The sequence below is a fragment of the Micromonas pusilla genome (assembly GCF_000151265.4).
Source record: "Micromonas pusilla CCMP1545 genomic scaffold MICPUCscaffold_13, whole genome shotgun sequence".
Taxonomy (NCBI): domain Eukaryota; kingdom Viridiplantae; phylum Chlorophyta; class Mamiellophyceae; order Mamiellales; family Mamiellaceae; genus Micromonas; species Micromonas pusilla.
Window position 1 is genome coordinate 87,804 of NW_003315894.1, and position 11,368 is coordinate 99,171.

Here is an 11,368-nt window from a genome sequence, read left to right on the forward strand (position 1 = left end):
CCGCGGCCGATGACGCCGCGGAGGGCGAAGACGCCGCCGCCGCCGCCGCCGCGAGCGCTTCCTTCAGCGCCTCCTCGCCGCACTTGGCGCGCGTCTCCTCGTCCAACGACGGCATGTGCTCCAACAGAAGCGACGCGGGGGTGATCAGCGGGAGCGCGTACGTCTCCGCGGTCGTCAGCGCGAGATCCTCCGCGAACGACAGCGGCGGCCCGCGGACGACCGCGCGGATCGGCGCGAGGCCGTTGCCTTGCAAAAATTCCTCGGCGACGGCGGGCATGCCTCCGACGAGCTCGGGGACGAGCTCCCACTTGTCCTCCTCCTCCTCCTCCTCCTTCGGATCCTCGGGCGTCGCGGCGGCGGCGGCGGCGGCGTCTTCGCCCTCCGCGGCGTCATCGGCCGCGGCGACGGTTGACGTTCCATCTTCCGCCGCGTCTGAGTCTTTCTCCTCCGCGACCTCCGCCTCCTCCTCCGGCGCCTCCGGCTCAACCGCGGGCCCGAACCCGCCGACGTGCGCCCTCCACTCCCGCCCCCCCGCGCCCACGACGCGCGTCACGTCCGACGGCACCACGTTCACGTTCAGCATCGCGACGCCCTCCGCGCCGCCGCCGGATGATGGGGCGTCGCCGACGACGCGCGACGACGCCGTCGCCGCCGCCGCCGCGACGGGGACCCTCACGAGCGGCGCGTCGAACGCGCGCGCGATGCTCTCCGCGATGAACCGCTGCGTCGGGTGCGGCGCCTCGTCCGTGAGGAGGAGGTACCGGTCGATGTCGCGCTCGTTATCTTTCTCTTCTTCCCCCGCGACGACAATTGACGTTCCATCTTCTTCCACCGCCGACGCCTTCGCCGCGAGCTTCGCGCAAAACGTCGCGAGATTCTTCACGTGGCAGCACGGAATCACGTTATCGCCGTCGCCGTACACGCACACGGGCTTCCCCTCCCACGCCGCGCGCATGGACGCGAGGAACCCGTGCTCGAACTCGCCGCCGCCGTACAGCGCGCCCGGGCACACGACGTGCGTCTCGAGGAGGCCCGGGACGGCGGCGCGGACGACGACGCGTTCGGCGTCCGCCGTCGCCTTCGCCGCGCCGAACGCGAGCCCTCTTCGCGCGACGTCCCTCGTCGTCAGGGCTCCGCCGGGACCGTCGAGCGGCTTCGCGTTCGCCCACGTCGCGATGGACGAGACCGCGATGACGACTCTGGTGGGGAAGTCCGTCGGGGTGGCGTCCGTTGGGATGGATTCGCGCAGCGCCGCCATCGCGGCGCGAACTGCATCGATGTCGGGGTGGAGTTGAAAGGCGTCAGGTGGAGTTGAAAGGCCTTCGTCGAGGTGTGTCGGGATTGAAAGCGAGGTGTGGGCGTAGAGATGCGCCGGGGAAAGTCCTTAAGGATCGGCGTTCACCACGCCGACGCGGTCGTATGGGGACCAGTGTGAGATAGAACGCGCCTCGGATTGGGGACGCGTTCGGAAGCGGGAGGATCACGACGTCCGCGCGCGTCAGCGCCTTCATCGCGGCGTCGTCGTGCGCCTGGAGAGGAGGAGGAGGAGGAGGAGGAGGAGGAGGAAGGGTGGGGGGGGCGTAAGCGGGGATGGTCGCGATTGATGAGGACGCCGAGCGGGGCGGGATCCGACGAGGGGCGCGCAGCGTTCGGCGTCGAAGGTTTGCTCTGCTAAACGGGAGGATCGATCCGATCGAACGGTCGATCGCTCGACGCGCACCGCGTGGCCGTGGTCGACGAGGAACGACTCCGTCGCGTAGTCGAGGTCGTCCTCCGACGTCCTCGAGCAGCTCACGTCGCAGCCGGCGTCGCGGAACGCCCGGCCGAGGGCGACGCCGAGCCTGGAGTCGCCGTCGCCGACGAAGACGCGTCGCGTCGCGAGCGGCGCGGTCGAAGAAGCCATGGCGACGACGACCGCGCGCGCGCCGCGACGACGACGGACGCGCCGGACGCTCAGACGCTCAGACGCTCAGACGCTCAGACGACGACGACGACGACGCGCGCCTTACGCCCTCGCGACGACGACGACGACGCGATTCCTCGCGTGCACCGCGCCGGGGGCGTCGTCGGTTGTGGACGGCAGCGCGCGGATTCCCCGTTTTGGAAGGGCGGATTGGCATTTCCTCGGTTTGATGACCCGTCCTGTCGTCGTCTCAGCTGCTCGACAGTAGCAGAAAAGTCTAATATTCACCCGAGCGAGACGCTTCTCTCCCTCTCCCTCTCCCTCCCTCCCACATCGCGCGCCTTCCTTCGTCGCGTCGCGTCGCGTCACAGCGTGTTCTTCTTGACAACGCCCGGGTACCCGCGCCAGATCTTCCCGACGTCCGGGTTCCACCCCGCCGCCGCCGGCCGCAGCGACGGGTGCGTGTAAATCTCCGCGGTGAAATCCGCGGGGGGCGCCTTCGCCGCCTCGCCCAACGGCACGCTCCAGCCGCTCCCGTTCCCGAACTCTTTCCTCAGCGACAGGTTATACCGGTACAGATAATACGGCACCGTGGCGTACAGCAGCAACCCTGGGAACCACGCTTGTTTGCTGAACATGACGCACGAGGTGAACGCCTGCGCGACGAAGATGCTCCACGACACCATCTCCGTCACCGTGAACCACATCGAGCCGCTGCTCTCGTACCCGCGCTCGTAGACGTACATGACGTGGTACCGCCACACGATGAAGTTGGCGATGAAGAATAAGAGGCACACCGGGGCGAGTATGGGCGCGCTCACCGCGAAGGTGAAGCCGAGCATGATGATCATCATGAACACGCCAACCTCTCGGCCCATTCGAACGCCGCGAGGGGAGTACTTGACGGTCCGGTCGCGGGGCGTCACCGCGCAGCCTAAGAAGCACAGATATTTGCGCACGGCCCAGCATATGATCCCCGGGTGAGGGAGTATGAGTCGCTGGATCGGCGTGTATATCGCTCGGAAGACGACGAAGACGAGGAAGAAGTTTGAGGTGATCGGAAGCAACATCCCGAACTGCTGCTGCGTCGTGTACGTCGTCGACGTGATCCCCAAGGCTTCCTCGAAGAACCCGCCCAACGCGCCGCCGGTGATGCCGCCGACGAGGACGTTGACTAAGACCCAGCAGAAGTAGTACCCCAGGAAGCGGCGATCCGTCGCGGATAAGCTCGCGTGCTTGTTCTGCGCTTGCACCAGGTACAGCATGAAGAAGGACACGACGAACGTCTCCCAGAGCGTCAGTAGAATCGGCGGGAGAAGGCCGGAGATGAGGACGTTGAACGGCTTCGCTTCGCTGCTGCAGTACCACTCCAGGAAGCCCTCCATCCCAACGGGCGGGTCCACGACGCACGCGGACGCGAGCCCCACGGTGAAGATGCTCGACGGGAAGATGATCAGCAAGAACACGAACGGCATGATGACGAACACGCGGCGTTTGCTGTGCTTGGACCGCGTCATCAACGTCTGCCAGTTGACGTTATCGGGGCCGGGCGCGGGGCGGCACCGGAAGTTGCGGCGCGAGCCGGAGTGAAGAAGGCACTGCGCCGCCTCCGCGGCAGCCTTTTGCGTCGCGAACACGCAGAAGCACGACGGTCCGGGCTCGCCGGACAGCGCAGCCTCGCGCGCGATCACGATCTCGCGTTCGCATTTTTTCAAATCGTCGACGGCGGCGTCCACGACGGTCAACACGCGCCAATCTCGCTTCGTGTACCGCGTCTGGTATTTGCCCGCCTCTTTCCTTCGAAGCTTCACCACGGTGTTATACAGCTCGTCGCGTTTGTCCAGCAGACGGTCCGTCGGGCGGTGGTCGAAGACCGGGATGATCCCGCGGAAGTCATCCGGGAAGAGCGACTCGAACATGTCCTCCACGGCGTCCGTGGGAAAGTGCTCGACGATTCGCCCGTCGTCCTCCACGTACCGCGTCGGCACCAGGTCCGTCATCAACACGACGTAGTTCGCCGCCCACACGGACACGATCCTGTGCGCCTCCGGGTCGTACGTGTTCACCGTTCTTCGCCCGTCGACGTCCGGGCACGGCATCTGGATGAACCGCGCCGCGCGCGCGGCGCCCTTCTGCTGCGATTTGGTCTTTTCGATTCCGCCGTCGCCGAAACTGAAACCGCCGCCGCCCTTCCCGCCGCCACCCTTCCGCGACGTCGCGCCGCCCCTCTCCATCGCGTCCATCGCGTCCGGGGGCTCCATCGCGTCGTGGTGGTGGTGGTCGTCGCTGGTTCGTCTCTTATTACCGTGGAACGAGTCGTCGTCGTGCTCGTGCCCGTAGTCGTAGTCCTCGTCGACGTCGTCCAACGCCCTGTTGAAAGCGACGTCGGGGTGGAGTTCAAAGGCGTCAGATGGAGTTGAAAGGCAACGCGGGCGGGGATTGAAAGCGAGGGGCGGGCGGAGAGAATCGCCGGGAAAAGTCCTTAAGGATCGGCGTTCACCACGCGAACGGGAGCGTATGGGAAGCGGTCGGGCGAACGCCGTGAAAATTACGCACCACGCCTCGAACTCCGCGAGCTCGTCCTCGTCCGGGTCGATGTTCAGCCCGGTCCACCACTCGTGCTTGATCGCGACGTCGGGGGCGTCAGGGTCGTCGTCCGAGTCGTCGAACTGGAGGATCATAGCGTTCGGGTCGTCGTCGCCGCCGCCGGCGGCGGCGCCGCCGTTCGCGTCGCCGCGAGGGGTCGCGCCGTCGAGACCGGCGAAGCCGCTGCGGTTCGACGCGTGCGCCGCGGGCGTCGTCGCGTCGAAAGCGTCGAACGCGTCGCCGGAGCCCCCGCCGCCGCTCTTCTGGCGCTTGTGACGCGCGTGCCGCCGCCGCGCTTCGACGATGTGGTCTAAGATCAAGCGGTCGTGCGCCGCGAGCGCGGACGCCGGGGGGATGGCAGCGCCGCCGCCGCGGTCGCCGCCGCGGTCGCCGCCGCGGTCGCGGTCGCCGCCGTGTCCGCGCGCGAGGCCGGCCATGTCCGCCGCGTGCAAATCGCCGGTCAGCTTCGTCGGCGTCGGCGCCGAGACGTTGGACCCGCCTCGCTCGTGCCGGAACGACCCGAGCTCGGTGCGTCGCAGGAGCTTCCTTCCATCGTTCGGCGGGTTGGCCGCGTCGCCGCCGTGACCGCTCGCGTCGTGACCGCTCGCGTCGCCGCTCCCGCCGCGTTCGCGTTGCTCGCGTTCGCGTTCGCGTCGTCGTCGCTCCGCGTCGCCCACCTCCAATCGATTCGTCGCCGCCATCTTCGACGCCTCGTTCGACGCGATCCCGCCGAGCCCTAACGTCGCGAACACGTCCCCGATCGTCGCCGCGGCGGTCTTCCGTCGTCCTCGCCCGTTGTCGGCGGCGTCTCTACCCCCGCCGCCCCCGCCTCCGGCGGAGGCGTCTCGGTGCGGCGCGCGCGCGCGCTCGTCGAACGCGTCGTCGCTGAAGCCGTATCGTCCGCCGGCCGTCGCGGAGAGACGTCGGGCGCCGCCGCCGCCGCCGCGCGCCGAGTCCCTCGGCGTCGCGGCGGCGGACGAGGGCACGGACCGGACGTCGACGGAGAGGTTCCGGTTCCGGTTCGGCGAGGACGCGGACGCGGACGCGGACGCGTTCTGCGTCGTCCGCGCCGCCGCCGCGGACTCGCGCTCGCTTCGCAGGCGCTGGAGAAAATTTTCGCCGTCGCCCCCCTCCGATCGCCCGCCGGCGCCGGCGTACGACTCGGTCACCGGCCCGGGCGCGACGTCGATCGCGACGTCGTCCGAGCTCGCCGCCGCCGCCGCGGCGGCTCGCTCGCGCTCGGCGCGCTCCCTCGCCACCTTCTCTTTCGCGGCTTTCAGCCCCCCTCTCAGCCCCGCCGGCACCCGCGCCTGCCGTCCCGTCTGCGAGAGCAACGCCGGGGGCTCTCTCGCCGCGCGCTCCGCGAGCTCTCTCTCGCGCTCTTCGGCCGCGATGCGCTCCGCCGCGGCCTCCTCCCTTCGCGTCTTATCCACCGCCCTCTGCGCGGCGGCGATCGCGATCGCGTCGAGGTCGTTCGCGTCCGCCGCAGACAGCGACGAACATTGCCGCGCGAGGGACCCTTGGCGCGTGAGCGCGGGGGGCGCGTCGAACGGGTTCGCCTCTCCCGCCTCCTCCGCGGCGGCGACGACCGCGGCTTTCGCCGCCTGCTGCTCCTTCAGCGCCTTGATGTTCCGCTTGAGTTCTTTCAAGCCGCGGCGTCGGCGACCGCCGCCGAAACCTCCGACCGGCCGCGGCGCGTGCGATCCCGCGCGCGTCGACCCGCTTCGAACGCTGGCGTCATCGAACGCGGACGGCGACGCGCCAAACGCCGCCGCCGCGCGCGCCGTCGGCGACCCCGCCGCGCTCGTCGATCCCCCGTCGGGACCCTCCCCGACGCCGTCTTCGCGCGGCGCCGGCGGCGGCGACGTCGTCGGCGAGTCGGGCGGCGACGCGCCGCCGTCGTCGCTCCCCGCGGGGTCGGTCTCCTTCGCGCTCTTCGCGGCGTCCGCCCTCTTGGATTTTTTCAAACGCTTCTTCGACGCCGACGCGAGCATGCTGCGTCGGACGCCGACGCTTCCCTGTTGGTGGCTACCATCCTTCGCGACGTCCCCGGTCTTCTTCTGCGCGAGGACGGGCGTCGATAACAACGCCATCGCCGCGAGCGTGTTCGCGCCGCCCCACTGCTTCTTCTTCTTACCGTGCTCCGCGCTCGGCGACCCCGGGTCTTCTCCTCCCTCGCCGCTGAGCCGCCGCCGCGCGCCGCCGCCGCCGTCGTCGACGTCGCCGTCGCCGTCGCCGTCGCCGATGTCGTCGTCGTCCTTCCCGGGTCCCGGACTCTTCGCGACGGCGTCGCGCATCTTGTTCACGTCGATCTCCGCGTTCACCTCGCGCCCCTGCGTCAGCATCTGCTGCAGGATCGACTTCGGCATGTGGACGGCGCGCCACAAGTTGGTGTCTCCCGACGTGGACAAGTACAGCTGTCGAAGCAACGCGAACGTTCGCGTGTGTCGCCGGAGGAGCCACGTGGCGTACAGCATGATGCCCCACAGGACGACGACGTGGAGCCATAGGACGCTGGATTCTTGGCCGATGTTCGCGACCGTCGCGCGCATCAATTTCGAGTCTGCGCGGAGGGCGGAGGAGGAGGAGGAGGAGGAGGAATGGATCGATGGATGGATCGATGAGAACGACGAGAACGAAGCGGAAAAAGAGCGAAGAAAGCGATATGGCGACGTCGAGTCCGAGTCCGAGCGGTCCGCGCCGCCGCCGACGCACCCATCCCCGACGGCACGGCGTCGTCGGCCGTGTGCGTGGCGATCCAGTACGCGCGCTGCCTGTCGAGTTCTTTCCCGGTCGTGTGCACGGGAATGAGCACGAAGACCGCCACGATCGTCACGGGGAGGAACAGCTGGATGCCAAACTGCGAGACGCGAATGAACGCGAGCGCGTCGATGCCCGCGGTCGCGACGAGCTCCTTGTCCGGAACCTTGAGGACGTGGAACATCCATCCGAACACCGCGTCTTTCAGCGTTCCCGTGGGGTACGGCAGCGGCGGCGGGCGGTGCGTCTGCGGCGGGGGAGGCGGGAGGGCGGGAGGGGCGGTCGGCGGCGGGGGAGGCGGGAGGGCGGGAGGGGCGGTCGGCGGCGGGGGAGAGCGGAGGAGGGCGTCGAGCGCGGTGCGAGATCCGGCGCAAAAAGTTCATCTTTTCGAAAAAAAAAAGTCAAGTCGGCGCGCGGACGACGACTGGACGGGATCTCACCAGGTTGCGGAGCCGTCTTCGCCCGAAGAATATCGGCGCGACCGTGCGGATCTTCCCGAACAGCAGCAGCAAGAGCGCGGCGAGCACGGTGAAGACGCTGAGCGATATCAGGATCGACGTGTCGCTCACGTCGAAGTAGAGGCACTCGCTGACGTTCTCGCACACGATGGTGCCGCTCGGCGACGGCGGCGGCGACGGCGGCGGCGGCGGGCTGCTCATGGCCGCGGAGGGCGGCGAAGGCGGCGGCGGCGACTTCCACGCGTCTGTCTTCGCCCGCCCGCGCCCTCCGCCGCGTCCCTTCGCGTCGCGGCGCGCGCGACGCTCGTCCCCGCGCGCGGACGAACTACGCCGCGTTCGCGTCGCAGGTGCTTTAAAACCAGCGAAGCTGCCGCTGCCGGCGAGCTGCGGACAAATTCTACCTGTTTCTTACTGTGCATCATACGACTGTATCGGTCGTTTACCCGTTTCGAACCACGTTCCGTACGTTCGAATCGCGCGAAATCGGTGGCTGTGAGCGCTTCGACGCGCGAGCGCCCGGGCGACTTCGACGCGCGCGCGCACCGGCCGCGCACCGACGCCACGATGCCCCCGAAGGCCGCCGCCGAGGATGAGACCGCGCCCGTGGAAGTGAAGGGGATCAAGATGTCCGAGGTCGAGAAGCACTCGAGCGCGGACGACCTGTGGCTCGTCATCGACGGTGCGCCGCGCGGTCGACCGATCGCGCGTCCTCCCCCTTCCTTAAGCGTGACGTGTCGCGGTTCGATCGATCTCTCCCGTCGCGCGTCGTCCTCCGCGCGATGCGGTTCTCCCGCAGAATCGCTCCCGCTGACGCTCTCCTCCTCCTGCCCACCTTCGCGACAACGGCGACGACGCCATCGCAGGCAAGGTGTACGACGTGACGCCGTTCATGGACGACCACCCGGGCGGCGGAGAGATCATGCTGTCCGCGGCGGGGAAAGATGGCACGCAAGATTTCGAAGACGTCGGGCACTCGCCGCACGCGCGCGAGCTCCTGAAGAAGTTCTACCTCGACGAGTTCGCCGGCGGCGCGGCCTCGGGGAAGGCGGCGACGAAGAGTGGGGGCGGCGGCGTCAGCATCATCGCGGTGTTGCTGCCGCTTCTCGTCGTCCTCATGGCGTACTTCGCGTCCAAGTTGTCTTAGGCGCGTTCTCCTCACACTGGTCCCCGTACGACCGCGTCGGCGTGGTGAACGCCATTCCTGAAGGACTTTTCCCGGCGCCTCTCGACGCCCACACCTCGCTTTCAATCCCCGCCATCGACGCCTTTCAACTCCACCTGACGCCTTTCAACTCCACCCCGACGTTCGCTCGTATGGAACGGCCCTCAGACTAATCACACGGACAGACGCTCGGAAGAAGGCGAGGCGGCTGGCGGAGGACGCCGCGGGCTCGAGGAGACGCCGACCGTCGCCGGCCGCCGATCATTCATTTTTTACCCACCCCGCATCGCATCGCGCGCGAGCCGCTCTAGCGCACACCGGACGGCGGCTCGTTTAATACACAACACACTACGCACGCCGGTCAACTCTCGTGTCATCCGCGGGGTATCTTCGCCTTCGTTGATGACTAGTTTCGCGGACCCCCCGGTGTGACGAGAAGTCATCACCCGTCTCATCACAGCTAGCTAGGCCTCCGCGTCTTTACCGTCCCACGGGCGAAATCTGAGCTCGAACAGGACGCACTCCTCGTCCACGAACCCGACGTCGTCTCCGGGGATCTCCCTCACCTCGAAATGTTCCTCGCACGTCTTCCGAAACGCGCGAAACGCGTCCGGGCACCGCTCTTGAAGACACACGAACGCGACGCCGTCTCTTCGTCGCAGACATCGCCGAATGCACCGCACGAGCGGCGCGACTAAAGATTCGTTGAAGACGACGTCCGTGGCGAGGACGACGTCGTACGGCCCTAACTCCACGACGTCGGAGAGGTGCTCGTCCGAGGTCCAGTCCAGCGGCAAGGCGCCGACGCCGCGCACGCGTCCGTCGCCTTTCTTCGCCTTCAGAGCGACGCGCGTTCTCTCGTGCGCCTCCGCGGCTTCGCGAAGCGCGCCCTCGTTCGCGTCGACGTTCTTCCTCAGCAGCGGCATCGCGTCCGGGTGGTCGGTGACGATGACGTTCTTCGCCCCGAGCGCGGACGCGACCATCCCGAGGAGCCCGCAGCCCGCGCCGAGCTCGACGACGTCGCATCGCGCGAACCTCTTCCCGCGCGCGATCGCGCGCCCCTCGCGCGCGCGTCGTCGAAGGTATCCCGCGAGGCAGAACGCGGACTCCCACACGATGCCGCCGCAGGAGTCGTGCAGGCTCTGGTCCTGCCGCACGCGCAGCTCCACGGTCGGACCGGCGTCCTCGACCTCGTGGTCGCGCTTGCGTTTTGACACGCACTTCCGCCCCCCCGCCTGGAGCACGCCATCAGCAGGGACGTAGGTGCCGTCGCCTCGAGGCTTCTCGATGACTCCGCGCCCGACCGACGGGACGGGCAGCGTGTATCGCACCACCTCCGCGTTCGCGAGGTCGAAGAACCCCTCCGCGACGCCCGCGGGGCCCGCCGCGTCCTTCGCCGCGGCGGCGACCACGGTCTGGTAGTGCAGCGACGACGCGTCGCCGCCGGGCATCGCGCCCGCGCGTCTCGTTCTCAGCGATCGGGCCGACATTCTGTTCTTCTTGGCGCGTTTCTCCCGCCGCGCCGCGGCCAGATCTTTTTCAAACTCCATCCCGCCCGCCCGCCAGGCCATAACGCGCCGCGCCTCGGAGTCGATCGCGCGCGCCCCGCCGGCTCGACTCGCGCGCCATGAATGAAATGAAAGAGGCGAACGACGGAGGCGGCGCGGGTCGAGATCCGCGCGGTCGCGCACCGGGTTCGCGCGCGCGTCGCAGGAACACCTCCGTGCCGAACGCCTTGGCGTCGTCCCCGCGCTCGCGCGGCGCGTTTCGCCGTCCCGGGCACGCCCGCGACGCCGATGCACGCGCATCTCGAGCGCGGGGACGACGCCAAGGCGTTCGGCACGGAGGTGTTCCTGCGACGCGCGCGCGAACCCGGTGCGCGACCGCGCGGATCTCGACCCGCGCCGCCTCCGTCGTTCGCCTCTTTCATTTCATTCATCGTCGTCGTCGCTCGTCCGATCGTAAGACATCGCTCTCTTCCCCTCCCCTCCGCCGCCGCGATATCGCATCGATCGACGCGCGCGCGCTGACCCATCGCGCTCCATCCCTCCGTCCATCCATTGACGATCGATCGAACGAACGAACGATCCAACAGTCGCGCCCGCGACCGCGCGCGCGCCGACAGCCTTCGGCGGGTTCGCCGACGGCGGCGGCGGCGGCGGCGGCGGCGGCCCCAAGTCGGCGGCGCCGCCCGCGTCCGCGGCGCGTCTGCGGCGACCGCTCCCCCGACGAGAACGCGGACCCCACGCGCGCCGCCGCATCCGCCGCCGCCGCGTCGCTCGCCGCCGCCGCGGACGCCGCCGCCGCCGCGCGCGACCTCGAGACGGACGACGCCCCGGACGCGCGACGGGAGGAGTACGCGTTCGCCGACGTGCTGGCGGCGGCGGATCGAAACGAGATCGCCGCGGGCGCCGCCGCGGCGTGCTTCGAATCCGCGTGCTGGGAGCGCGCGTACGAGCTGCGAGACGCCGCGACGAGCGCGGTGCACCGCACGCACAA

At 69.0% G+C, this 11,368-nt stretch overlaps 4 protein-coding genes across 4 annotated transcripts; 1 reads left to right on the plus strand and 3 right to left on the minus strand.

Annotated features, from left to right (window-relative positions):
- Positions 1 to 1,507: 1,507 nt before the first annotated feature.
- Positions 1,508 to 1,903, minus strand: MICPUCDRAFT_52486 (uncharacterized protein; the record flags this gene model as incomplete). Its single annotated transcript, XM_003062922.1, has 1 exon — positions 1,508 to 1,903. One exon carries the CDS (start codon positions 1,901 to 1,903, stop codon positions 1,508 to 1,510), a length of 396 nt encoding a protein of 131 aa, XP_003062968.1.
- A 385-nt stretch (positions 1,904 to 2,288) lies between these two features.
- Positions 2,289 to 4,164, minus strand: MICPUCDRAFT_66714 (uncharacterized protein; the record flags this gene model as incomplete). The annotated part of the gene is given in 10 exon segments (XM_003062923.1): positions 2,289 to 2,355; positions 2,358 to 2,523; positions 2,596 to 2,723; positions 2,725 to 2,835; positions 2,837 to 2,976; positions 2,978 to 3,003; positions 3,326 to 3,412; position 3,414; positions 3,416 to 3,459; positions 3,469 to 4,164. Coding segments are annotated over 6 exon segments (993 nt in total). The 3' UTR covers positions 2,289 to 2,355; positions 2,358 to 2,523; positions 2,596 to 2,723; positions 2,725 to 2,835; position 2,837.
- Positions 4,165 to 8,331: 4,167 nt separating this feature from the next.
- Positions 8,332 to 8,851, plus strand: MICPUCDRAFT_36033 (uncharacterized protein; the record flags this gene model as incomplete). Its single annotated transcript, XM_003062711.1, has 2 exons — positions 8,332 to 8,386; positions 8,571 to 8,851. The coding sequence occupies 2 exons, from the start codon at positions 8,332 to 8,334 to the stop codon at positions 8,849 to 8,851; spliced, it is 336 nt and encodes a 111-aa protein (XP_003062757.1).
- Positions 8,852 to 9,333: 482 nt separating this feature from the next.
- Positions 9,334 to 10,320, minus strand: MICPUCDRAFT_42377 (uncharacterized protein; the record flags this gene model as incomplete). Its single annotated transcript, XM_003062924.1, has 1 exon — positions 9,334 to 10,320. One exon carries the CDS (start codon positions 10,318 to 10,320, stop codon positions 9,334 to 9,336), a length of 987 nt encoding a protein of 328 aa, XP_003062970.1.
- Positions 10,321 to 11,368: the final 1,048 nt, after the last annotated feature.